The sequence below is a fragment of the Coccidioides posadasii genome, chromosome 4, assembly GCF_018416015.2.
Source record: "Coccidioides posadasii str. Silveira chromosome 4, complete sequence".
Lineage (NCBI taxonomy): Eukaryota > Fungi > Ascomycota > Eurotiomycetes > Onygenales > Onygenaceae > Coccidioides > Coccidioides posadasii.
In genome coordinates, this window is record NC_089410.1 from 2,035,034 (window position 1) to 2,060,649 (window position 25,616).

Here is a 25,616-nt window from a genome sequence, read left to right on the forward strand (position 1 = left end):
AGAGGAACATTCCAAGCAACTCTCCAAACTAAGCCAAGCAGCGATCACGTAACGGACACTCCGGCAGGCAATTACAACTACTTTCCCGAAGAGGAATGGGCTAAGGCTGGCTGGATGGTGACGGCACACTGTGATTGGCCAATGCTGGAGAATTCGGCCGGTCGGCAATACATACATACGGCGTCATTTCGCGGATTTCCCTGTTTTTGCAGGCTGTTTCCCGCCCTGGATTGCGGGGGCGTCCGTGTGTATACGTATGTATGTAACTAGGGCGTTACGCCGGGGTAAACAGTTTATTTAATCCATGCATGGAAAATAATAAACTGGTTAGTGGTCTTTTTAAGGGAAGGGAAAAGAAAACCATCTTCAAGGCTCGGTGATCTTCACGGGAACACTCAGGGCATGAGGAGTATCCGTAAGCTACCAGCATATGTACGTACGATGCACGCTGTATGTATGTATGTCCGTTCCGAAGGGCCCGAACGCGCGGTAGTGAAGACTGCGCATCCGGACCCAAGCTTATCCTCTGAGAAAACAGGCCTTAGAATGACCTTCTTGCCCTCCAATCCAAAACACAGAGATACAAGCTCCAGTATATATGTGGTCCAACAGTCAGACATCTAGCCCCGAAATTCGCAATCTCCGTCTTTATGAATTTTGGTTTCATCCATTCTCAACTTCTGAGTTCGGGCGGCGTACCTAACATCCTCTGGGGAAACTGTCTTACAGTCTACGAAGTACCATTATTTGACCAATGTATATTGAGGCTTCAAAAAAAAAAAAAAAAAAAAAAAAAAAAAAAAAAAAAAAGAAGCCTAGATTACTCGAGAATGAGAAGCTAACATACCCGCAGGATACTTTGTTTGTGGTATCCGATGAATTAATACCTCTAACCCAGAGACTTCTCTGCAGTTGTAGGCCTCGATATCTACACGGACTGGAACTGCATTGTAGTAAAGGTTAAATCCCGCCCTTCCCCCATCAAGCACCTCCACCTTGATCTGAATGCCCTTTCAAGCTCCATTTAAAGAGTTTACTGTCGATGCATTCCTTGAGACCAGTGCTGTTTCCTTCGTTGCGGCAAAGGAAAAGTTAATGTCGTACGATCTGTGATGGTCAGTTTGATCTTATATAAGTTGTGGAGCTCATTTGTTATTTTTCAGAGTACTTGCGTCGAGATACACATGGAACCCAAATGAGGGTCTGAAAAGATGCCCCTCTTCATCAACTGCCTGAGACTTAGAACTTTGTAAATGGTTTGGTGAGGTCAAAATTATAAAATGAAATATTAAGCTGCCTTATATATAACATGATGTAAGTCCAGAAGAAAATCATCCTGGGAGAGCTGGGTGAAACCAGCAAAAGTTTCTTCGGAAGCACTGTACCCTGTAAAGGTACCTCCATAACAAACCCTGACCCTTTCAAACCAGCCATGGTTATTTGGAAGGATTGAAGAGTAAACAGAGCAAAACAGTGACGGAGCTGAAGGCTAGCCAATTAACCAGTTAAGTAAGTTTTGGCTGCGGGGGGAAGAGAGAGAGAGACAGAGACATGAGACACGCTGGCCCGGGTTGGCTGGGCTGGTTGGGTTTGCCATTTTGCTGGTTGGCGGGTGGGCGGAGCGGCAGGCGGCTGTGGCTCGTCCCCCAGCAACGTTCCAGAAATCGGGCAAAAAAGTCTGTCTGCACCTTTTTTGTTGACATTGAACTATGTAAGGAGTACTCTGTAGGTTTTGGGAGAATTTTCTCTTTTTTTTTTTAACTCTAGGCACATCCGGCGTTGACAGGCTGTCACGGCCAGCGTGAATCGCTTGATGAGTTATGAGTGGCCTGCTCCTCCTCATTGGCTCTCCAAGGCCGCCAATGTGAGCGCCCATCTCAGCCCTGCTCTCTCGGTCGGTGCTTTTCTCTCACACTCAACCTCTGCCGGGCGAGACAAGGTGGGAAAAATAAAATAAATAAAAAAAAAAAATAAAAATAAAAATAAAAAAGAACCAGAGGAGCTGGACAACACATCAAACACCAGCTAGCTGACTGGGCCAAACGCACCTCGCGCGCCCTGTATTCGTTCAACCCCAAATCCTCTCGCTGTTCACGCTGCTCCTATCCTCCTCTTCCCATCGTTTCTCCAGCCACCCAGATCGGAATTTTCCTTTTGCTGTATCACCTGCTTGCCCCCACCACCGACCACCACCACCAGCGCCGCCCGCTGCAACCACCGCCTGGCCCTCGAGCCTCTCTGAATGCTACCCTTTTGATTTTTTTGATTTTTTTTGAATTTTTTTTTTTTTTTTTCAATTCCCTCGTAAGGCCACTCATCTCCCACATCGTGCTTACGCACTGCTGCCATCTCCTGCTGCTTGGCTGCCCAGCGATATCATCTCGACCACCTCCCAACCGGTGAAGCTAGCTAGTTACGTCCGCTAGTTAGTTCGTTGTGCCTCGAGGAACAACCACAACAAAGCAAACAGACCAACATCAACAAACCAGATTGTGAGCATTGCCTCTCCCTCGCAACCCAATCCAAGCTTCAAGCAGATACCTTAGAAATAGAAAAAAAATCGGTTTTTCTCTCATGTGAATAGAAGGTTGGCTGACTGCGTTCCTCAAGGCCTCTCAAACAACAACAACAACACCCACCCCCAGGCGACATCATCGCATGGTTTTCGGAACATTTCTCAGCAGGTAATAGTCGCTGTGTCACAGAACCAGATGTCTCCAACAAGCCAGCACTCTTAGCCTCTTCACAAGTCGAATCCTGCAAGTTCTTTCGCTTTTCCAATTCCACGAAGTATCCATACATATATAACATATACATACCTCGCGAAGACCGCCCTCCGCTTGGCTATCTCTCCCTTCCTTCCATCCTCCCTTTGCATCCACCTTTTTTTTTTTTTTTTTTTTTTAATCAATTTTTTTCTTGAGTATGATATTGGCCGGATAAGGGTCCTTGATCAAGATGGGTGTTGACACCCGCAAACCGATTCTCCCAGCACCCACAGATTCTACTTTCCTCGACACAACCGGTGGCAGCGGCACAGGCACCGGCACCGGCACCGACATCGCCACTGATATATCCCGCCGCACTGACAAAACATCCTACTCCCTCCCCGACGACGGAAGCCCAATCACCATTTCCACTCGCCGCAAGTCCCAGCCTCGCGAGCGAGAGGAAAGCAAGGTGTCGCGCTCTGGACACAACTCCCACACCTCCCTTCTGATAGAGTACTTCGAAGGCGGGAAGAGATCCAGCGGCGTCAACTCCCGACCCAGCGTGCGTGTCAGGGTGACTCCGTCCTCGTCACGCAAGAATAAAGATCGAGACGACCACGTTCACATCACCGAGACTTCCTCCGGGCGCAAGCCGTCCTACACCAGGCGCATCTCCCTCGGGACGCCTAATCGCACAAAGGAGTCGACAGAGGGAGCCGCTGACGATAGCTCGGCCACGTCTGGAGCGGATGAGACCCCGACTGCGCGCCAACCACCGGTAGAGATCGAATTTGTGGACCAGAATAGCGGTGTCTCCTCGCGATACGTACAACCTACGTCTGAAATTTCTTCCATGCCCCCCGAGAGCCTGTTTGGGAGCACGATGGGTGGTGCTTCCGAGACCCAACGTCGCAGACGCCATAGTTTCAGTGACGAAGAAGAATTTGAGCAAAACGATAATCTGCTGAAGACACCCTCACGTAGAAGGAGCCGCAGCCTGAGTCGTGAGAGGATCGCGCAAAAGGCCGCGGAGAAACTGAGCAGTGCGCCGAGAGACCACGTCTCGCAACCAAAACAGAGACCGAACGAGAGAACCCAGAACAGCAGGGATATGGGACGGGATATATTTGAGTCCGATCTAAAGTCTCCGAGAAAGCGATCCGGAAAGCATCGAGAGAAAGATCTGATCAGTCCAGAGTCCAGCCTGCTGAGTAACTCTGCACTTTCACACAACAAAGTCGGCGGTGACCAATGTTCTTTCCGATCGGGCACTTCACGTTCATCTCTCAATAATCCTAAGCTCCTAGAGACCGTGGAAGACGCGATTCGACGACTCATTCTCCCCGAGCTAAAGGAGCTAAAGAAAGATCAGAAGGTGCAATCCAACCGTGCGAAGTTTGAACACGACACAAGTGCCTCCCGCGCCTCGGGAAGCGTTGGCTCGAAAGACGAATTAACCAGACGCTTGTCGAAGCATGCCAGCGCTCCCGATGTGAGTAAGCCACGGCTGGTCGTTGGCAATGAAGATCCCCAGAGTCCGCGGAGCCCGTCAAACGAATATAGCAGCAGAAGAGAGCGAAGGCGGAAAAAGCAGCATTCACCGCCACGAGAACGGAGGGGTTCGAAATTCGCCGAATTCCTCGCCCCAGAAGAGCCAGGAATCTACCGGAAGAAGAGTAAAGGTCTTCGCGACGCCGAAGCGGCAAAGATCGTTGGAACAGCCCTTACTGCGGCTGCGTTGAAGCACCATGATTCGACGTCGAGCTTTGGTAGCAAGCGGGAACGCGGCTCGCGACGTAGCGGCAGTGGAGGTATCAACGAGACTGAACTTATCTTTGAGAAGCACGATGTGGCGCCTATGCCTCACCTGCGGAGCGAATTGGAATCACAAGTCACCAGACAGTCTATTCAATCACAGATGTCCGATAACAGCGCCGGCCCTCTCCGCGGAGAGGTCGTCCGCGGCTCACCCCGGGAAGTTACCTCACCCACCACTAGAACTCTCGATATTACTCCACGAGCTTCGCAAAACAGCCTTAAATCGCCCCGAAGTAATCTGTCAAACCCTCCGCTCAATATCGACGAGATCGAGCAGGAACCAGCTCACGAACGAGACGCCTCTCCAAGCCCGGACATCCCAGGCATCGACATTGATTATCCCTACGGTAAGGAGGGCGGCAACCTATTTTTACAGCGTGGTGCGCTCAGCCCGATACAGAGCGTTGCAAGTTGCCAGGAGGAGCAAGAGGAGAATGAGGAAGAGCAAGAAGGTATTCAACATGCCCCCTTAGCCCACGGCGACCACCGACTATCGATTGATTCTCTTTCTTCAGCACCAAGCACAGACCTAGCGAGGTCGACGCGAAACACAGACCATAGCAGCGAGAGACGAAGAGCCCTGAGCGACCATCAGAATGAATCTGGTGTAGAGCTTGGATACGGTGACTCCCCCAGACTTTCGCGGAGCGATGAGCACTGGGAGGAGAGTCAGCACGAAGAATACGATGACGACCATCGAAGCGTAGGAGAGGAAACCGAAGTGGGAAGCGTCGACGCGAAGCGAATGACCAGGTACACTGATGAGAACTTTGACGATCCCTTTGATCCAGGTCACGAAGTTGCAAGAGGTGCCGCTGCCAACGCGGAGTTTATCCATACGCCGATCGGTGTGGAATCCGCCGTGGCGTCTCTGCTTGATCCGTCTGTCGTGGATGCGGGGTCGACTCACTCGCCAGTCCTCGAGCCACCTAGCCGTCCCCGCAGCTGGGGTTCTTCGGGTTCCGTGAGAGAGTTGACTCGCGATGTCACCATAAACAGAAAAGGAAGCCCCCTGAAACAACAGTTAAACATTCCCTCCGGACCCGCTGAGACATCGTTCCAGAAACGGATGGGAGTCAGTTCGCCGCCTCAAAGCGTCGCAAACTCCACGGATGAAGATGACAGACCATATATGGGTGCCACCGGCCTTCCAAGCGCCGGAAGCCCGATCCCCGAAATTGGACATATTCCGGACTCAGAGGAATCTGAGATCAATACGAATCCGTCAATCATACAAGGTCCGATCGGCGGCATGCCGCAAGGCAGTCGTGAACATTGGCCCTTTGGTTCCAGTCCCCCAGGCGTCGAGGGAGATATACTGACTAATCCGAACCAATACCATGACCCTCTCGAACCAAGTCCCTTGCTCATGGACAGATCTGGACCTACGGGATTGGGAGTGATCGCCGAAGAGAGCGCTCCTCTCGATCAGCCATACTATGACCAATCAAACGCCTATCACAACGACCGTGTCGATGTGATTTCTCCCGGAGGAGGGAAAGACGAGGGTTATATCTCTGGTGCGAATCACCGATCTGCCAGCTCCGCTACGCCAGAGCCAAAGGGGAAAGGTCTGGCGGCGCTGGAAGATATTCCGTTTAGTAGCCCGTTGGAAGAGGATGACGATCCATATACGCACAGACGACAGCTCAGTGGGTTTTCTCATGGCATTGCGTCTCCTCTGTACGATAGTGCTACTGGACGTGGGATTGATATGATTCAGTCGAAGGATATTGTCGCGCTTATGGATCATGTTTGTCTACCATCGTTTTTTCTTCTGCTTTGGCCTCTCCCTCTTTTTATTTATATATATTTATTTTTTTATATCCTGATACTAACCGCTATTCTAGTTGACCGTTCGGGATGCTCAGAGAAATGCTCGTGATACTGAGATATTGGTCACTCTCGTACGCAGCGCGGCAGAAATGCGCAACTCTTTCGAAGATATGAAAAAATTTATTGCGACGCAGGACGAGAAATTACTGGATACTACCGAAAAACATCATGGACAGACTCGTCAAATGCTCAATGGACCTCGACCACAGCCAGCGAGCGCTTCACGGGCCCCGAGACGCATGTCGGAAGACGATGATGATACGCCGACGAAGAAGAAGAACGTGTTTAAACGCGCGCTGAAGGGTCTGAGCTTGAAGAGTTCCAATGATTTGACGCACATCGAGGATATGCTTGTTCATCTACTTGGGGAAGTGGAGGCTTTAAGGGCTACGCAGGAGAACCAGCTACGGGGGAATACGCTGACGGAAACTCGTAACTCACTGGATAACCCCCGCGGTTCCTTAGATGGTTTCGGGTCTCAAGGACAGCCGGCAAACGGCTCGAATCAGTCCGCGCGGTATTCGAACTCTCCTCGTTCCACCGGCGATGCCAAGCACTTGTCCCTGCAGCATGAGACCGAACGCCGTATTAGCCCGGTGATGGAGGATAACGAAGAGCCCCTGACGCCTCAGGAAGAAGTGCTTCTTGACCCTCAGATGAACCCGGATGCTCATTTTCTCGGCCGCCATAAGCGAGGAGGGTCGGTTCCGATAACAACCCCTGAACGAGTTGCCGTCGCCAGTGGAGCCTTGAGCAACGAGACAACACCCAAGATGTCCACGGACAAATCTCGCAAGCACAAATCGAGCAGCTCCTCTTTCTTCCCGAGAGTATCACGCTGGTCGAAGACGACAGCGTCCTCTATGGGCGAGAACATCAAGAACAGCATGCAGCTGGGCCGGAAGGAGCGTCCGTATTCAGAAATGTCGCGCTCCGGGTCCGATCTGAATCTGAGCGGATATGCTACGAACGATTGCTACGACCACCGAGGTGACGATCGACTCCGCTCAAACGGCAGTTTGGATCGTGAACACAGATCCGAGAATCGACCGCCCTCTCCCCTCGTCCCGTCGCAGGTATCAGAGATTCCGAAGTATCGCGCTCACAGGGATAGTTTGAACCTTCAACACCCGCAGCCGCGTCCTGGCGCACGGTACCAAACGCACCTTGAAACGCAGGCGCATAACTACACGCATATGGAGTCACCGGCGACCGAAGCTTGGGCGTCGAACCATAGCGTCGAAGGAGCTGGCTATCAGCATCAGCCTCAGTCTAACGCGGGTCGTCGGTCGCCACTTTCCGACGGAGGATATTCGGCTACTTCATCCATCACCAGTAGACACACTGGGCCACCCCGACCGCCCAAGATCAGAGACGAGGGCCCCTTAGTTCCACACCGACCAGCGAGTATTAAAGATGGAGTTCAGCCAAGCTATGCGGAGAGAGTCGCGCTGCGAGAAACTGGTAATATGAGCAATCCAGATGGGGTATGTTCTTTTTTTTTTTTCCTTTTTTGGAAGATTTTCAATCCTCTCTACTAGTTACCTACTAGTTTTTTCAGGGACTGACCGCTAACTTTACTTGTAGAAAATTGGGTCACCTAAGGGATCTCCCGGCCGCACTGGTCCTCAGCGGAGACCTACCGGTCCTCGACCAAACCCCAGTTCTGGGAAATATAGCAGTGGTCAAGGTGGTTTTTCCAATGTGAAGAGACACACAAAGCATCAGGGTAGTCCGCATCAGATCGATGATGAGGACGACGAGTATTAAATTTGCTATTTTTCAGTTTTCTTTGTTTGTCTTTCCACTTTTCCGTTTCCAGGCCTGTGAACACATTTTGTCTATCAGTTTCGATTTCTTCCGTGCTCCCATGCACCGCTTTTGCTGTGTGGCACTTGCGACAAGTGGAAGACGATCCATTATGCAAAAGGTTGAAAAAGGAGAGCGCTTTTGATGGATCCTCTCTTTTTTTTTTTTTTCTCTTTTTTTCCCCCCTTAGACAAAAATAATATTGACTCCCCCTTGTGTTTATGATTTTTCTATTCCCCCTTCCTAGCTTTCCTTCGCGTTGCTGTTTCTTTTCTTTTCTTTTTTTTTGAAGCCTCGTTGCGGATTGGTATGATGACTTGATGACAATGGCCTCCCTTCTTTTTTTTTGCTTTCTCTTCTTCGATTTAATTTGCCTATGCAGCTCAGCGCCGATGATGAAGCTTTTGACTGTTAAATCCTGCGGGCGATAAATGTGGGCCTGGGTTTTGTCACCTTCGTTTCTGCGTCGTGTGCTTTTCTCTTTTACCCCCCCTCTTCTTTTTTGTGTTTCTGGTGTATGAATTAAACCCCCCTATGATCAATGTGAAAAATGTATTCCAATTCCAATTCCAATCCTAATATCTGTGGCTGCGGTCTAGCCAGTCAGTACTGCGTAAATAGCTGATATTGCAGCAAAGTCTTGGCGGCCGATTCTCCCGCCGAAATCACGCCGCAGAGACCGCACCAGCCAGTTTAACTACGTCGACGGTTGTGCATGCATGAAATACCCCCAATAGACACACACGCCGCGTCCCGTCCACCCTTGCCCTGACTCCCTAATACTCTGGAAAAAGTGATGCTCGCGCCCCTCCATAGATCCGCGCATCACCACACCATCCGACTATTCTCGTCCCACCCGTTCAACCACATTCTCCACTACGTCTCATCACCAACAGCAACCCGCAGCAGTAGAAAAAGAGATATGTCGTCTGCTCCGCAGGTACGCGCGCAGTCAGAACAGCAGCAGCAGCGGGGGAGAATGCGCAGATTCGCGCCGTTGAATCCGGAGGTGAGGGTGCGGCTCGGAAGTGGGGGAACAGCGCCGGATTTGAAGGGCGTGGTGTTTGATGTTGATGGGACACTCTGGTGAGTTCTTTTCCACTCTTTTCTTTCATTTCGTTCCTCTTGGGTTTGGTTTGTCATGTACGTCTCTTGAGGAGGGAATTTGCTTCCATTTTCCTTGTTTTATTCTATGGTCATGGAGGAGGACATATATATACCCCCACTCCATGGGATGCTGCGAGCAAGCAGGTGTATCAGCTCTTCAGCGTGAATTTTTCGCAACGATTAGGCCTGATGAGCTTCCATTCTTCCGCTTCAAGGGAAGAAAAGAGTGTGTTTCATGACTTGAATTGCTGCATTATCTCCTATTCAAATACATCAAGCTAACCCCCCAGTCTAGCCTGCCACAGCACTACATGTTCCAAGAGATGCGGTATGTGCTGCCTTTCATCTCAGCTATCCCGTCTCGCCCGGAAAAGGATAATCCAGCCCAATGATAACACCAGCACTTGTATCTCGTAGGTCCGCATTAGGCATCGATAAATCCGTGGACATCATAACCCACATTCGCGGCCTTCCCACCCAGGAAGAACGAACGGCCGCCGCAGCCAAGGTCCAAGCAATCGAGCGCTCTGCGATGGTTAAGCAGAAACCTCAGCCGGGCCTCACCCAACTCATGGACTACCTCCACTCAAGGGGCATGAAGCGAGCACTGTGTACGCGAAATTTCGAGTATGCTATGTTCCTCTTTATCTAATTGTTTTGTTTTCCTGGCAGCTGATTTGCTTGTTGAAGGGCGCCGGTAACGCATCTCCTGACAACACATCTGCCCACGCATGTATTCACTCCGATAGTAACTCGGGATACTCCCGATTTGATGCCAAAGCCGGACCCAGCTGGTATCTTGCACATTGCGAAGGAATGGGGGCTGGAGAATGGAGCAGATGACTTGATTATGGTGAGTTTGCAACCGACTTTCCTCCCCTACGCGAGGAAAAATAAAAAAAATTAAAAAAAAAAAAAAAAAAAAAAAAGGGGACCGCTTTCCCAAGCCCTGGCCATTCAAGGTGAGGAAAGATAGCAAATAACATATTCGAATCTCTAGGTCGGAGACAGCCTTGACGACATGACAGCCGGCCATAAAGCCGGAGCCGCCACCGTGCTCTTGGTTAACGACCGTAACCAGGCGCTGAAAGAACATGACCACACGAATCTGTGGATAGAGCGCTTGGACGATTTGATTGACATTTTGGAGAATGGGTTTGTATCTCCCAGGGAAGATTAAGTAATTTAAGGCCCGCGGTGACGGGTTCCCCTTTCCCCTCTGGCTTTCATGCACTACTACTAGTTAACTACCCGTAACTCGCCATAGAGACAAATGATGTAAATAAATAGCTACTGAGCATAGAACTAAACATGGCTTTAATAGACTTGCTGTACTCTGTAGTGCCTAGTTCTATCTGTTGTTAATGAGTCTGATAGAAAATTCCTGACATGCGAGTTGACCAACATAGATCTTAATTTGGTGCGGGCTACTAGTGTTTTCTATGGATCAGCGCTATGCATGGCAAACATGGCGGATACCCGATTCTTTTGCTACAAACTACTCCATAGCCCCTGATGTCATGGGCCTCACTACGCGAAGCAGTAATTACTAGTTATTTAGGCCATGACAGTGAGGCAATTAGGAGGTTCCATATCAGTTTCTCCTTTTTTCTCCTATCCCCTTTTTGTTCCTCCTGGACAAAAATGAATCAGAGGGCGCGGTGACCCGGGGACAACTATTTTCCCCTTGCAAAATAGACGTATGTGCTCTGTTGTTACAATCAGCGACAAGCCTGCTTTAAGATCGGCCTTATGATGATTTCCTGGACGATGCGAACCTAGCAGGACAGGATCATTTCTCGTCTTAGCCACTGACTGCGTGTATGTACTGTATAAGCCCAGTAGCCTAAAGTGCACGGCGGGCAGGTATGTTCTCTGGCATCAATAGAGCCATTAGCAACGCAATGCTGTTGCAAGCCCATCGACTTATTCCTCGATTCCCCGCGTGGCTGAACCCAAGGACGAAAAAAAGAAAGCGTTTCGGCACGGCTGGTCAAAAACAATATGCACTAGAACTTAGAATCGCATATTTTCAAAACCTATGTTTGTCCCAAGCCCGCTTCGCGGCACTGGGCATTGGTCGATACACATCCCTATTATCGGAATTTTTGGCGCCTTTCCCACCACGAGAGCCACCCCTTTTGTTCTTGCTCCCGCCCCGAGCAGGCGGCGGCGGCAGGGGTGGTAGTGGGTGTCGTCCACGTCCACGAGGTGGGGATCTGGGTGGTGGATGTCTGCCAGAACCACCGCCTCGCTGCCGTGGAGGGTACGGTTCGGGCGACAAGGACCGTTGCCGAGAGCTACGGCCAGCGAAGAATTCTCGATCGCGATATTCGCGTCCATAATCGTGAGGTATGTACCTATCACCTCCGTTTCCATCCTGGCGGTCTTCGCCTAGATTTCGTCCGCGACCGATTCCACTACCGAATCGGATATGTGTACGAGGCGGCTGTTTGTTGAGTGGCTTCCAGCGGGTAGATCCGGTAAAATCGTCATTCTCCTCATCTGATTCCGCACGTTCATTGGCACGTCCTTTAATCCGCAGGCCTGTAAGATGTTCATCTCTGTTGGTATTCTGTCCGTCGAGGGAAAGCTTGGTGTCGCCAAGATTGGCAATAGAGGCCGGATCAACGGTTCTCAGAGTCCAGGACGAAGAGTTCATAGAAAACGGCCGGATTGGACAGTCGCCCAAAAGGTGTTGTTTGCTCGTGCAGAAACTGCAGCATACAGACACAAAGATTTGACTTATACCTAGGTCACGTTTGGGTAGCTTCCATAGCAGGTCACATTCACCCTCGATGTGTTGGCTAGAGCAGCAGAAATCGCATGGAACTTCGGAGGCCAATCCCTTGAGCAGAGAAGGGCAGTCAACCTCATCATGGCCCCGTTCTCTACACCTCTGGCACCGCCTCCAAGCGGGACAAAATCTGCTTTCGTGTATGCCCCAAGCGCCACAATGTTTACACTGTTTTCAGAGTCAACTTCTCAGATAGCTCATATTTCTTTTGGTAAGAGAAGCAAAAATATAGTTTTGAAAAAAAAAAAAAAAAAAAAAAAAAGAACGAGAGCAAATAAGAAAGGAAGTGAAAAAGAGGAGAGGGGAAGGGAACAATGGAATTCTCACTTCTTTATAAGGGCAGATCTCCGAAAGGTGGCCTTCCGCCATACAATCTGTACATCTAATCGGCAGATTCATATCAACATTTTTAAGTTCTTTGTTGTAATGAATATACTTTATCTGCATGTCTCGGTCCTCTCGGGCAAGGTCAGCCAGAGTGCGTGGAGGAGAGGGGTATTTTGAACTAAAGGACTCAAATGCTGCAATTTTCTCTGCACTGTTGTGCTTGCGAGAGACTGCATTATCACGAGAGACAGGTGGTTGTTCAATAACACTCTCTGCTCTGACCTCTTGCATCTGGGTCTGGGTCTCAGTGGGCCCATTTGCGTGGGAATCAAAGGTCTCCATTCCATTTATTGCACTTGTTTGTACAACGTTTTCATTTTGAGTCGGCGTGCTCAGGTTGAGCATTATGGAGTTATCAGCCTCTGCGTCACTCTCAAGCTCCGAGTCCTCAGACATCACCAAGCCTCCAGCACTTTCGTTTGATATCCTCCCATCATCACCAGAATTGTTACCTGGCTTATTTGCACTTGACGTCGAGCTGTTGGGGCGCTCGTCTTCCGAGGCGGAAGCGCTTCGACTACGCCAATATCTGTCATTGACAGCGTCGAACGCGGCGGACGCAGGCGCAGAGACGGGAGTGGATGTGCCTCCAGACCCACGGAGGCTTGTTCTGATCGCGCCCCCGCCGCCTTTGTTCCAATTGACGGCAGGCTGCATGATCACGTCGGAGAGAGGTTGCGCAGCGGCATCTGAAGGCGAGTGCTGGCTTCCACCGTCGTCTGAGAGCTGATCTGAGCTGGAATCTCCGTTTTCGACGGGGAGCGACGCATTTGTGAAGGTGGCGCCGCGCGGGACGAAATCTAGGGGATCCTGGCGGCCGGCCCTGCGACTCCTCGGCGGGCGACGGCCTCTGGCGGACTGCGACGACGACGACAATGGCGGTGGTGGCGGCGGCTTTGTTACGCGGGAAGGTTTCTGCTTGGATCGAGGGCGGACGGCAGCGGTCCGCGAGTCGTCGGCGCTGTCATTTCCCTGGTCGCGGCCAGGCATGACAGACGGACACACCAACGGCAGCAAGTAGTGGGGTAACTAGTTAGGTGGTTCACAGATGAATCAGTTAGCCCAACACCGTTCGCAGCAGCAGGAGTGCTCTGTGTTTTTGTCTCTCTCTGTGTTGTCTCTCTCGTCTCTTGTTGTCTGGTTTTCGCTCTGAATATTTGCATGCACGTGCCAACATGTTAGTCAGCCACGCCATCCCCCATCTGGCCTAGTGCGGCCGGTGCCGCAAGATGACGACGGCAGAAGCTTCGAACTTCAAAAACGCCATCGCGCTGCCTGTCCGGACATCTTCATCCCCCCGCCCTTCTTCAGTCGTGCTGCTGCTCTGCCATCCCCCCCCCCCCCGTCTGCCTCCGTCGACCCGCCCTGGAAGTGCCCTTGATATTCCCTCTCGCCGCTCTTCTCGTCGCCCGAAAAACACTTTTCAAATCTCAATTTTTTGCTTGCTTACATATCTCTTAAGGGGGTTTTTTTTTCTTTTGAGGGTCTGATAGTCATTGGTACCTTTTTTTTGTTGTTGTTGTTGTCACATAACTACGGAGTGCTTACTACCAACTATACATATCGCTTGCCACACAGGACAGCCATTCTACTATATACAATCCTACCTGTGAATACTACCTACTGCCCGGCCGCCGTCTCCGCGCCCAGCGCCTCCTGCCTGCCTGCATTCCGCTCGCTTCTTCATCTCCATCCTCCTCTTCGTCCTCTTTGTCCTTCCGTTACAACCCACTCCCGATTTCCGGCCAGCTTTGTCTTCAAACTCGCCTCGGTAGCCAGAACTCCCCCGGGCCTTTTAGCGCTAGCAGTGCTACATCGACCTTTTCTCATTGCTTTCGATCCTCTTCGCTCCACACTCCCGATTCTGCTCTTTCTTTGCCTCTCCCTTTCCTTTCTCCCCCCCCTTTTTTATTTATCTATCTATTTTCTTTTTATATTTTTTTTTTTTTTTTTAAAAGAAAGGGACCCGCCCAACACCGCCAAACTGTCGTCCCTCCTAGTTCCCCGAACCTCCGCCCTCACGGCCGAACTCGACCCCGGAAAGCTCAATCGGCCAAACCATCTTTCGCCCGACGCCGCCATGTCTCAAACCAAGACAGGCCGCAGACGGCGCTCCAGCAGCATCATCTACCAGGAGCCGCAGGAATCCATCGAGCATACCAGCGACCAAGCCGCCCTGCCGAACCTAAACGCCAACTGGGTAAATGCGAAAGGTAAGTGAGGGGGTTGGTGGTTCTTCCTTTTTTTTTTTTCCTTTCAAGCAGCCGAAAATACTGTCGCCGTGACCCTGAGGCGCGTCTCCGCCGCGTTTGCAATGCATCTGGCTGACTCTTGCGGGTGTTTACTGCAGGTGCCTGGACCATCCACTTCGTCCTCATCATCGCCCTCAAGATCTTCTACGATATCATACCCGGTGTCTCCCAGGAGACTTCATGGACCCTCACCAACATATCCTACATGTTCGGCTCCTTCCTCATGTTCCACTGGGTCCGTGGCGTACCCTTTGAGTTTAACGCCGGCGCCTACGACAACCTTAATATGTGGGAGCAAATTGACAATGGCGACCAGTACACCCCAGCCAAAAAGTTCCTCCTCAGCGTTCCAATAGTCCTGTTTCTCCTCAGCACCCACTACACGCATTACGACTTGACATATTTCATTATCAATTTCTTGGCAGTCCTTGGTGTCGTTATTCCAAAGCTTCCGATAGTGAGGGCCCCCCCAAAAACTCTCTCCCCTTCCCCTCTTGTTGGGGTTTCTATCCCGGCAAGACCATCGTGGATATGCCAATGAGTCAAAATGGGAATTTGAGCTAACACACTCATCCAGTCTCACCGCATGCGGATTGGTTGGTTCGTTGAGGAGGACGAGGATTCGTAGTCTAAGCAAAGCGCAAAACAGCAAATTTCATATTGTCTTTTTTTTTTTTTTTTTTTTCATCCCCTTTTACTCCCTCCCGTGAGAATGCCGTTGGGACATCGCCCGCTCTGTAACTTGGAACTGTGTGTCGGCTTTAGCGAAGTGTTCTTTTTTTTTTTTTTTTTTTTTTTTTTTTCTTTTTGTTCTCCCCTCGCAATCGACGTCTGCCAAGTCCTCATGCCACTCTATGTCAATTTTCTTCTACTTAGAATTATCGAGATAGAAAAAAGCGAGCTCACAAAAAAACACTAGGCTTCTATTCCGGAATGACACGTCCTTCGCATTCAATACTTTCGGAGAACGGAAAACGGAATTACTTTGCACTTTTTAACAAAATAGGCCTAGTGCCTTGGCATTTCCATCGTTTAACCAAAAGGTTTGGCTGGCGGGCACTTCTTGGCAGCCAGGGGCTTAAAAAGCGACTTTGTTTACGGAGTAGTTAGAGAAAAGCTTTGCCAGCTCCATACTACTACAAAACACCGAGGCCACCAGCCAGCAGATATGTATAATAATGTACGGAGTACGCTGCTCGATGCTTGGATTCCAAGACCAAGATATGACGGGCATTCGGAAGAATCTGATTGGCCAATTTAGCATTTCACCAGGCCGTCCTCGAGGTGTAAAAGCATACATGGAGTACGGAGTACTCTATATATAGTACGGGGCGTACGGAGCACTCCGGTTCTCAAGCATGGCTTCAGGGGGCCTGGCAGACAGATTCCCACCACGATACAAACAGCCGCGGCTGACTCAAAGGGTCGTGGAAAGGAGTCATGCTTTTTTTCCATCCCCCCCCCCCCTTCTGTACGGAGTACTCCGTATGTTGTATCTGTCTCTCTTTGTATACGTATACGTGTACACCGTATCCATGTCAGCATCGCCATAGTGTCTCAGTCACGAACGAATGGACTGCGTATTCCAAATGATAAGGTTGGATAACTTTCACCAGGTAGTCAGCCCAATCATTCTGCCACTTTCAATCATGAGAGGGCATCCTGAGTACGGAGAATTGCTAGGAACTTCCACAGGGGTTGTAACCTCTGCGAGCACGGCGGGCTAAATCATGCTAGCCGCAATCACCCCAAGCTGGCTAGATCAGTCCGTGACAAGGGTACATATGCATGGGCGACGCCGTCGCGAAACGCGTAGAAGTGCCAAGATGTCTTGCAGAAAATTTAAGTTCGCTGCGGTTTGCTTCTATTGGGTGGTGGTTATGGATGGGAGCTGAGAGTTGAAATGTCAAACTTCTCAACTCAGGTCTTCACACCAACAGTTACCATCTAGTAGATAAATGCAGGGATTAATTTGCGAGTAACACCAGAGAAAGATACCACTTCCGCTGGGGGGGAGGCCTAAAAACCTGATGCTGACTCTACAAGGGTGAAAGTTGGATTTCCTCTCCATCCCTATCCAACGCAACCCACCGCGATGTTGCATGGCCTTCTCGGGAACAAACCCAAGTAAAACTACTCGCCTTACTCCTCCAACATGCCAGCCTACTCCTCAAGGCCAGCTCGTGGGAGAAGAACGAAGCTATATATTTTCTCAACGTTGAAGTTGTGGAGAAGACAATCGGTAGGCCATATCAGTACCCACAACGTAACATATAGTCAGTAAGCTAGTTGATTAAATAAATACAAATTTGAATGCCAAATGTTTCTTTTATATTTTTGGTCCACGCAGATGCGATATTACATGTATGTATATCCAATCCCAACAACTGGTCGATAACCAGTACATGATGCACCCGTGTACGTACATTTCATATTTTGGACAACCGAGTAACCGTTCAATTGGTTTCACTTCCATATCTCCATACTATACAACCATCTATGCGCACAAATTGTCTGTGCACTCCTCAGTAAGGCAAGCCGCCCATCCCAATAAGGATGAGATAAATTTCTGGGAAAACACCACAAAACCAAGGCCTTGTTGCTATGATAAGTCCATCCCGTCAAGGACAGTGCTCCTCCAATGCTTTCTTCACCGCTTCCAGACACTCTCGCGTGCGATATTTCTGTAAGTCGTCCCAGCCGTGCTCGTGATAGATGTTCTGCAGCATGGATATCATTCCATCATTTGGTGGAGAGTACAAGGTGTAGACATCCGTGACCAACTGCTTGCTTGTGGGCACAAAGTGAAGCCGCCAAAACTGGGACTCCTTAAGAATCTCAAAGACATCCGCGATCTCCCAGACTGCACCACTGGCACGCCATACCGCCTCAGTCTCCCGCGCGTAGTCATATCAAATGTAATCATATCTCTGTAGATATCCCGCAGGGCGGATGAGTTGTACCGGATCTCCCCGGGACACTCAGGCTAATAAAATGACGCCGCTCTCTCTGTCCAGCAGGAATACCGGGTTGTCTCGCCCACTTTCTGTGAGGCCAATCACATGAGCTGGTGCAACGACCCTGAGGTCTTCGCCGGAAACTGAGTTGTGGCTGTTAAATTCCCAGTCGGCGAGGGCAGCACACTGAGTCCTGGCGGGGTAGTTATTCAGCATTTTGATGTTATGGGAGATGATGGAGCAGTGAGATGATTTCGTCTGTTTTGCCTAGGTCTTGCACGCTGACACCACAGTAGTCAACCATGATGTTGTCAGGCTTGATATGTGGATGAAGGTAGATAGGGGCTATGAAAAAGGAAACTGGCTCTGAATCACTTAAACGGATAACATCATGGCTGTTGTGGTTCAGCAATCCCTTTCAAGTAAGCTTTGGGAATCTGTTTTCTGAACTGCTTAGGAATATCCTTGCCCTGGCAAAGTTCAGGAAGTCATCAGGAAGATATCTGTATACAAGTATCTGCTGATCCGGAATGATATTATGGGGTAATTATGTATATATGGACTTTCGTGAAGCCGAGGTTTATGTCCTCATTAAAGCCCGAGAATATGGTCTTCAAAACATCGTCTAGAACAAGTTTGTTCTGCCCGGACCTACAAAACTGTGAGGTCATTGGAATATACTATTAGGGGCAAGGATGCTTGTATGTTGCTAACCAGACGCGACCGAGTAACGCCGTCTCTCCTGAATCAGTTGCTTGAACAGACACCGACGCCCGGTAGCAGCGATTAATTCAGTTGCAGGAGGAGCCATTCTCTCTGGTCAAAAATATCGAAAATTAAACCTTTGGGATGGCTTTGGCTTCATGTTCAATGGCAGATGGAGCGAAGATATTGGCTTTGCTCTCGTACTGTCTGATTCCGCCATATGAACGGGGCCGAGGGAGACAGCAAAGGGAGCCATAATGACCGTTTCTTGTGCTGTCCATGCAGTCCTAATCCGTACTCGATCGCCATTTCATATCATCGACTTCGACCATATTTTCTGGAACCTTTAGGAGCTAAAATACTTTCAGGCTGTGTGGATTTGCCCCGTCACGCTAAACTAGTTGGTCGGTAACCTTCTTTTGACTCTCCCGATTTGCTGGTCCTGGCTATCCAGAAGCCTCATTAACTTCTCGCGTCCCCTCGGCGCGTTGGTCAACCAACTACGGCTTAGTTACTGGGTTAGCTGGCTGGAAACTCGCTCTAACAGCCATTACACCATCGCAAGGATGGTATGAGTATCTTCGATCCAGCCATGGATACCCAGGCGAGGCCTTCACGGTCCAAATACCGACCGACAAAGCAGCTCTCGTTCGAGCTCCGCGAGCACTGCGGCGTTTACTTCGAGGAACAACTATGTTCGTCTCCCCCTCACCAACAGCCCCGCACGGGCATAAATTATCCTCCACATTGTGAAAATTATCTAAAAACGAAAAGCAAACAAATCTAACTCTTCCAGATTGCCATGGTCTTAACCTCCTCCTGAGCCTCGTCTCCTCGGGCAGCGCAACGCCCGACGCGCCAGTTCCTTCACCACCGCCTGAATTCCTCGCCGTCGCCGCGACGATCGTCGTGCACCCGTCCACGACGACCCGAGCGAAATCTGCCGATAACAAGCAGGCCGCGAACATCGCCCTGGAGCTGCTCCGGTTGACGAATTCGCTGGTCGGGCCCCTGGCGGCGAATTTCGACGCCGCGTTTACTTTTACCCATTTCACCAAATCCCGGTCCGGAGCAAGGCGGGCCGTGGCGGACGATGGAGCGGAGAAGCCCATGGAGAAGGAGGCGTTGAATTTTGAGCTGGCGCATCGCGGCGCTCTGTGGTCGCGCGCGGAGGACTTTTGGCATGTTGTTGGCTGGGCGTTCAATTGTGCCGTTTTGCATCCGAGTCGGTGGCCGAGGTGGAGATTGCTGTTGGAGTTTTTGTGTGAGGCCCTCGAGGCGGATTGGAGGGAAAGAATGAGGCTGGTCGTGGAGTTGGAGAGAGATCCTGAGGGGGAAACAGCTGTCCGTGCGGAGTGCGAGAGGATTCTGTGCGGCAGTTTGATTTACCAGTATTACAAAGCGACGTCGGGAGTGTCGAGTCCGGATAGAAGGATGATGAGGGCTATATTTGCCGATGGAACTCCTGGCTCGACGAGTGAGTTTCGAGAAGTTTTCCATAAAGAGTTGCTGGAGCGCAAGGAGGAGACCGCTAAGCCGAGGAAACGGGAGGTCAACGTCAATATTGATGAGGAGATCTACGGGGACTACCTGGAGTGGGACGTCGACGACGACGAGAGTGATTCAGTCCGCAACGAACTCAGGGAGACGTTGCCTACGCGCCCAAAGAGACAGAGGACAACAAAAGCCCGCCATGCGGGTAATGACGACGTCGACAAGAACTACGATTTATTAAACAGAGCCTGTTCCGAAAACCTGACCATGCTCGGCGACCTGGACTCACTCGCTCTTCGCCAGCGCTTTCTGGCGATCATATCCCGCGTCTCAGCCTCCATCCCAGATCATTTCATGAGTGTTGATAGATTATACCTCCTTTACGTTGACTTCATCCGCCACCTGCCCCTGCCCATATTCCAAGTTTTCGTCTCGCCTTCTGTCCTATGTCAATTCTCCGTCGATGCCCAAACCACCCTATGCGAGATGCTCCTCGAGCGCCTCTGCGAAAGTAGGAAGCCTACCTGCCGAGAGCCATACCTCACCCAGGACAAGTTGGAGTTAGATTTTCTTCCCTACGCCGCGACCACCTCCGATACTATCGACAACGCCAGGATGTCGATCTTGCTCGAGTCCGTGCTTCGTCTGCTAGCGGCGAGCGGATTGCTACAGGGCGGGCCGTCATTGAAGGAGGCGGTTGAGATGGGAATTGAGGCAAGGGCGGAGAAAGCGCTGAAGGATACGAAGATAGGGCAGAGTAAGATGAAGGCAGAGGAGTTTGGATGGACGTGGTTGATTGAGAGTGGAGAGCGATTGACGTGCCTGGTTGAGCGGGTTGCACCGCCTGAACCACCAGTGGAGTGAAATCTCATTGGGATGGCGCTAGTAAATGGATCGCGAATTTGGCATTGGTCAAATTGATATAGGAGACGTGTGTATCTGAGGTCCAACGGCAAAGGGCAGTGGTTTACCCATAAAGGATACCGTCCGTCCTTCGTGGTGCGAGTGTTGAATTTCAGAGATCTTATTCTGGTAATTACCGTTCCTCTTCACGAGGCCTGGTCCGGACAGCAAATAGCAAGATGGCAGCCGTGTGTACCGTGGCTGGCTGCACCTTCATAACGGCGTTGATTCCGTCCACGCGGGTGGTTTAGCCGAACAGGCTTCATATATACGCGCTGAGCTCCATACGGCAGACAATATTCCCGTTTTAGGGATGTTCGTTTTCGGAAACCGGTGGAACCGGCTCATGATGTCTATTTAGTATCGATCCTTATGAACGTACCGCCTTAATGCGTTGATATTATAATACCCAGCTACAACCCGATTTGATAGCACGGTCAATGATAGAAGCCCATACATCTACATGAGAGCATAATTAAACACAATTCTATGTACTTCAGAAAGAACTATTTCGGAATGTATTTACAGGTTTGCTCGCACAGTTCTCCAGGCAGCCGCGTGTCAATAAAATTAGGCTGTTTAAAGGGCCAGACAAAGGGCAACGAAAAGCAGAAACGATATATCAAGCCGAGCTTGGCGTGCAAAGGATTGGAGAAAAAGGTTGAAAAGGAAAAAAAAAAAAAAAAATGAAGGATAACACAATGCATGGTATCAGTCGAAACATATAAGGGCCTAATTTCAAGCCATCCCGCCCACAACCACGTCGACACGACAGATACAGCGCAGATAACTTATCTGGGCGGGCGCGGGCCAATAATCTGCCTCCTCGCACCAAATCCGATCCCTGTCGAGCCTCTGTTCTGGTTATCGCCACCGATGTACCCGTACTGGTTAACATCCCAACCGCCTTCACCGGGACCCGTCCCCGCGGTATTCACGCCAGATTTAGCGGCTTCTCTAGTATGCTTTTGATTTTCTTCCCACTCCCGCTGGCGCTCGCGTTCTCGCTCCATTTCTCGCTCCAGGAGAGACTTCGATGCCCAGCCCCCGGCACGAGTCTTTTGAGTCGAAGCGACGCGGCGGCGGTTTTCTTCGTCGACTTCAGCTTCGGTGGAGAATTCCGGGGGTCGGTGGGAGGCCGGCTGGGTTGCTTGTGGTGCAGGGTTGGTCGCTAAGAATCGGTCTGTGCGAGTTTTGGGGTAGTTAGCCGGGTCCGGGAGTGGACGCGGAGATACGGGCGGCTCGGGAAGAGAGCGCGGTGGTAAGGCGGGTGGTGCGTGTTCAAATGTTGATGCAGCATCTTGGTTGGCTTGCCATTCGGACCGGAGGAGTTTCCGCTCTTCCTCCTGAGAGGTCAGGTCGTAGCTTGGTTTTGCGGGCTTGGGGGGTGGACGGCTGCGCGCACTATCTTGTGAGGCGTTGCTTGTGCTCGATACTTGACGCGAGCGGGCGAGTTCTTGACGCTCTCTCTCGTATTGTTTCTCTCTTTCTTTCGCAAGCTCGAGTTCCCGTTCGAGGGCTTTAACACGTTCACTCTCTGGCGTGGGAGCCGGTTCACCAGGAGAAGTCCCACGGTTTGATCGTTGACCCGCCTGATACTGACTCAAGAATTGGCCGTTCAGCCGAGCATCCGCAAGGCCGCGTTTCCGCTGCTTTTCTTTCTCCAGTCTTTCTTCAGCCTCCCTTTCCTCCTGCTGTCGCCGGCGATCCTCTTCTTCCCATTGTCGCTGCTCCGCCTCCCACTGTCTCTTTTCCTCTTCGACAGCAAGCCGCTCCTTTTCCCGTAGCTTTCTTGTCTCCTCTTCCCATCTCCTTTCTTCTTCCTCCCTAGCACGTTGTTCCTCAGCTTCGCGTTCGAGTTGGCGCTGGCGCTCGGCTTCTTCCGCTTTTCGTCTCCGCCTTTCTTCTTCTTCAGCGGCCTCCTTTCTCCGTCTCTCCTTCTCGGCCAAGCTTGGGACAGGCGGAGTCTGAGAAGTGATCTGTCGTCTTGCGCCAAAGGATATTCCCAGATTTCCCTGACTAGCTCCTCCCATATACCCGTACTGGTGGATATTCCATGCTGGTAATGTCGTAGCCTCCTCAGTCTTAGTGCTCCAGGCGCTTACCTTGGCTGACCCAGGAGAACTTGGAGATGCCGGAGGTCGCTTTTCCGGGCTTGACCGTCCGGAAACGGGGCTAAACGGTTTTGAACCAGACTCGCTGACGTTGCTAGTTCCGCGATTTCGACCAGATGCGGAGGGTGCTTTGAAGCCGGTCTGACTAGATCCACTCAATTGAGGGCTCACCAAATCACTCTTGATCTTGCCAATTGCGCGTGGAAACCGTGCTGGCTGGATGGTATGGGCTCTCCGACTGAATGCAATGAGGCATTGGAGGACTTGGGCGGGATCCTTTGACTCGTAGAGATCGACTGTGAGGAAGACATCGTGGGGCTGAAGACTCAGGGGCGCCATCTGACAAGCGTGGAGAAAGTGGGATATATTTTCCATTTGAACGAAGGGCATTGTTGAGACCTTGTATTTAACTCCCGGAGAACCGACGGCAAGGTTAACTAGCCTAGAAGCGTTTTTACCAATTAGTGCACTCGAATGTCCCTGATAAGACGCGACGTTCGCGCATACCGACAAAGAGCCACACCATCTTTCAGCGCTTCCAGGAAGTCGCCCGGAGGCAATCTCTCCTGCAAAACCTCTTCGATCCAGTCGCGTATTTCATTGGCAGCCTGGGGCGTGTATCTAGACAGGCGCAATGATCTGAGATCCTTATCTAGTGAAGTGACAGATGCCATGTTAGAAACTCGACTGAAGCCTGCGAAAAGATCTGGAGAAGAAAATGGGAGGAGTTTGTCAGAAACCGAGAAACATCTGAGCAATCGGGAACGTGATGTGGACGAAGGAGAATGCCGACGACGATGGGGCAAATCGATAGATCTCAAAGGCGGATCGACGGGAGGGGCTGGCTTACCTCAGACTGCGTGCTTGGCGCGCCGCCACACACCACCTGCCCGAAGGTAAAAATATAAAAAGTAAAAAATACATAAAAAATAAGAAATACGGAGTAAGAAATAAAAAATAAAAACTAAGGCCCGGCGTCCCGCCCGGCCGCGGCCACCACCCCCCCCACCACCTCTCCCCCCTGTCCTGCGGCAGGGGCAGGTGTTGCTGGCTCTTGGCCAGCCTGGGCTCGAGCTGGCCTCTCAACGGCAACCAGCTCTATTGCCTCTTGCTGGGCAGGCCACCTTGAGCCAAGTCAGCATATACTGAACGACAAGGCTCACTAGGTTAGGGGTTACTTACCGGCGAGCTGCCCAGCTGCTGACCATAGGGCCAGCAAGCCACCTGATCCCCGCCACGAGGATCACCACCCCCCCCAGAACCCCCACCCCCACCACCGCCACCCAACCCGCCGAGGCGACCTCGACGGTCCTCATGATAAAATATATATATATATATATAATTTTTTTTTTTTTTTTTTTTTTTTTTTTTTCCTCCTTCTCCTGTTGTTGTTGTTGTTGTTGTTGTTGGTGTTGTTGTTGCTGGTGCTGTTGCTGTTGTTGGTGTTGTTGTGGCATCCACAAGGGGAGAAAAGAGAAGAAGAGAAGAAGAGAGAAGAGGAAGAAACGGGGGGGGAAGAGGGGGAATATATACTGGGGGAATGGGGAGCTTAAGGAAAGAGCTCTCCAGTGCTCTCTTTCCCTTCTCACTTCTCCCTTTACGGCAAGAGCGCTGAAACTGGAAACCGGCGACCCATGAAGGGCTGAATACAGAAGGAATAAACCCTTTCTCACTTCTCCTTTACGGCAAGAGCGCTGAAACTGGAAACCGGCGAGCCATGAAGGGCTGAATACAGAAGGAATGAACCTTTTCTCACTTCTCCTTTACGGCAAGAGCGCTGAAACTGGAAACCGGCGACCCATGAAGGGCTGAATATAGAAGGAATGAAGATGGAAAACTGCATTCAGTTAGGGGGGGCAGGTGCTCTCCTTAATCCCCCTTTATGGCAAGTTGAAATAGTGAACACAGCATTTGCACTCTTTGGTGCAGTGACTATATACATCTTCGGCTCCAATCAGACTTGAGCGCGGGCGGAAGCAGCATCCGCATTGTCGAACGCAGCATCCCCCTCTGGCCTTGCACGCTCTAACGTCTTTTGGCCACAGAGTAACCGGTTTGTTGTCCTTTTTGGCCTTCCATTGTCTTATAAGATGCGCCCGCCGTATTCTCCACATGTATGGTTGATAGAAGACAGTATCATACTGAAGCTGATACATTTCATCCTGATGTTTCCAGTACTTCGCCTTCAATATCTTCAGCTCAGTGTCCAATATATTCAGTTCCTCCATCTCTCTGGATGTATGCTTTTCGTTTTTCATTTCAATCGCCATCCTCTTTTCCAGAAGTTGCTCTCGACGATGAAGAGTCTCCAAAGCCTCCTTATCCTCGGCCTTGTAACGATCGGCTCTTTCCCCCTGCACATCCGTTTTGGCTATAGGCATGTGACACACAGTCTTGAAGATATTCAAGGCAGTTGCAAGTCTGAAGCAGTGATGATCGTCCAGGAACTTTTCAAGGGCTTCTGGCCAGAAGAGAAACATGGCTTTGTAATCTGAGGGTGAAAATGTAGGTAGATTGTCAAGCTCCCGGTAACAAATGGATATTGTGTGACTAATATTATGGGAAAATATTGTCCACATGAAGTACGGCTAGAGGAGTATTCAGGGGTGAAAATAAGAAGGAGAAAAAAAAAAAAAAAAAAGGAACGGGAAAAGGGTTAAATATGTAATCATGGGTATAGGTTCCCCTTTTCCCTTTTCTTTTGGGTTCAACATGGCATCATAAGT

At 50.6% G+C, this 25,616-nt stretch overlaps 7 protein-coding genes across 8 annotated transcripts; 4 read left to right on the forward strand and 3 right to left on the reverse strand.

Annotated features, from left to right (window-relative positions):
* Positions 1–2,925: 2,925 nt before the first annotated feature.
* D8B26_007502 (uncharacterized protein) lies at positions 2,926–8,728 on the forward strand. The gene is made up of 3 exons (XM_003067025.2): positions 2,926–6,282; positions 6,380–7,852; positions 7,953–8,728. Exons 1-3 carry the CDS (start codon positions 2,959–2,961, stop codon positions 8,133–8,135), a joined length of 4,980 nt encoding a protein of 1,659 aa, XP_003067071.2. The 5' UTR covers positions 2,926–2,958; the 3' UTR covers positions 8,136–8,728.
* Positions 8,729–8,907: 179 nt separating this feature from the next.
* D8B26_007503 (uncharacterized protein) lies at positions 8,908–10,597 on the forward strand. Of its 2 annotated transcripts, XM_003067026.2 has the most exons (5): positions 8,908–9,260; positions 9,577–9,609; positions 9,699–9,908; positions 9,972–10,134; positions 10,282–10,597. In XM_003067026.2, the coding sequence occupies exons 1-5, from the start codon at positions 8,971–8,973 to the stop codon at positions 10,459–10,461; spliced, it is 876 nt and encodes a 291-aa protein (XP_003067072.2). In that variant the 5' UTR covers positions 8,908–8,970; the 3' UTR covers positions 10,462–10,597. The 2 variants fall into 2 exon arrangements, with proteins under 2 accessions (XP_003067072.2, XP_065981640.1); XM_066125556.1 differs by having other exon boundaries at positions 9,972–10,597.
* A 494-nt stretch (positions 10,598–11,091) lies between these two features.
* On the reverse strand, positions 11,092–13,455 carry D8B26_007504 (uncharacterized protein; the record flags this gene model as incomplete). The annotated part of the gene is made up of 2 exons (XM_003067027.2): positions 11,092–12,246; positions 12,406–13,455. 2 exons carry the CDS (start codon positions 13,453–13,455, stop codon positions 11,314–11,316), a joined length of 1,983 nt encoding a protein of 660 aa, XP_003067073.2. The 3' UTR covers positions 11,092–11,313.
* A 1,090-nt stretch (positions 13,456–14,545) lies between these two features.
* ORM1 (sphingolipid homeostasis protein orm1) lies at positions 14,546–15,603 on the forward strand (the record flags this gene model as incomplete). The annotated part of the gene is made up of 3 exons (XM_003067028.2): positions 14,546–14,678; positions 14,816–15,174; positions 15,295–15,603. The coding sequence occupies 3 exons, from the start codon at positions 14,546–14,548 to the stop codon at positions 15,343–15,345; spliced, it is 543 nt and encodes a 180-aa protein (XP_003067074.1). The 3' UTR covers positions 15,346–15,603.
* A 3,368-nt stretch (positions 15,604–18,971) lies between these two features.
* Positions 18,972–20,737, forward strand: D8B26_007506 (uncharacterized protein; the record flags this gene model as incomplete). Its single annotated transcript, XM_003067029.2, has 2 exons — positions 18,972–19,074; positions 19,176–20,737. 2 exons carry the CDS (start codon positions 18,972–18,974, stop codon positions 20,735–20,737), a joined length of 1,665 nt encoding a protein of 554 aa, XP_003067075.2.
* Positions 20,738–21,291: 554 nt separating this feature from the next.
* D8B26_007507 (uncharacterized protein) lies at positions 21,292–23,603 on the reverse strand. Its single transcript, XM_003067030.2, has 2 exons — positions 23,398–23,603; positions 21,292–23,332 (listed from the first exon to the last, which is right to left on the reverse strand). Exons 1-2 carry the CDS (start codon positions 23,562–23,564, stop codon positions 21,568–21,570), a joined length of 1,932 nt encoding a protein of 643 aa, XP_003067076.2. The 5' UTR covers positions 23,565–23,603; the 3' UTR covers positions 21,292–21,567.
* A 1,167-nt stretch (positions 23,604–24,770) lies between these two features.
* D8B26_007508 (uncharacterized protein) lies at positions 24,771–25,469 on the reverse strand (the record flags this gene model as incomplete). Its single annotated transcript, XM_066125557.1, has 1 exon — positions 24,771–25,469. One exon carries the CDS (start codon positions 25,467–25,469, stop codon positions 24,771–24,773), a length of 699 nt encoding a protein of 232 aa, XP_065981641.1.
* Positions 25,470–25,616: the final 147 nt, after the last annotated feature.

Bases quoted from the DNA above. Each gene is read 5' to 3' on its own strand.
- D8B26_007507 (XM_003067030.2), bottom strand. From the start codon at position 23,564: ATGGCATCTGTCACTTCACTAGATAAGGATCTCAGATCATTGCGCCTG. The intron at 23,333-23,397 runs GTATGCGCGAAC...AAACGCTTCTAG, and splicing joins GATGGTGTGGCTCTTTGTCG to GCTAGTTAACCTTGCCGTCG.
- D8B26_007503 (XM_003067026.2), top strand. From the start codon at position 8,971: ATGCTCGCGCCCCTCCATAGATCCGCGCATCACCACACCATCCGACTA. The intron at 9,261-9,576 runs GTGAGTTCTTTT...CCCCCAGTCTAG, and splicing joins GATGTTGATGGGACACTCTG to CCTGCCACAGCACTACATGT. The intron at 10,135-10,281 runs GTGAGTTTGCAA...TCGAATCTCTAG, and splicing joins GAGCAGATGACTTGATTATG to GTCGGAGACAGCCTTGACGA.
- D8B26_007502 (XM_003067025.2), top strand. From the start codon at position 2,959: ATGGGTGTTGACACCCGCAAACCGATTCTCCCAGCACCCACAGATTCT. The intron at 6,283-6,379 runs GTTTGTCTACCA...CCGCTATTCTAG, and splicing joins TTGTCGCGCTTATGGATCAT to TTGACCGTTCGGGATGCTCA. The intron at 7,853-7,952 runs GTATGTTCTTTT...CTTTACTTGTAG, and splicing joins ATATGAGCAATCCAGATGGG to AAAATTGGGTCACCTAAGGG.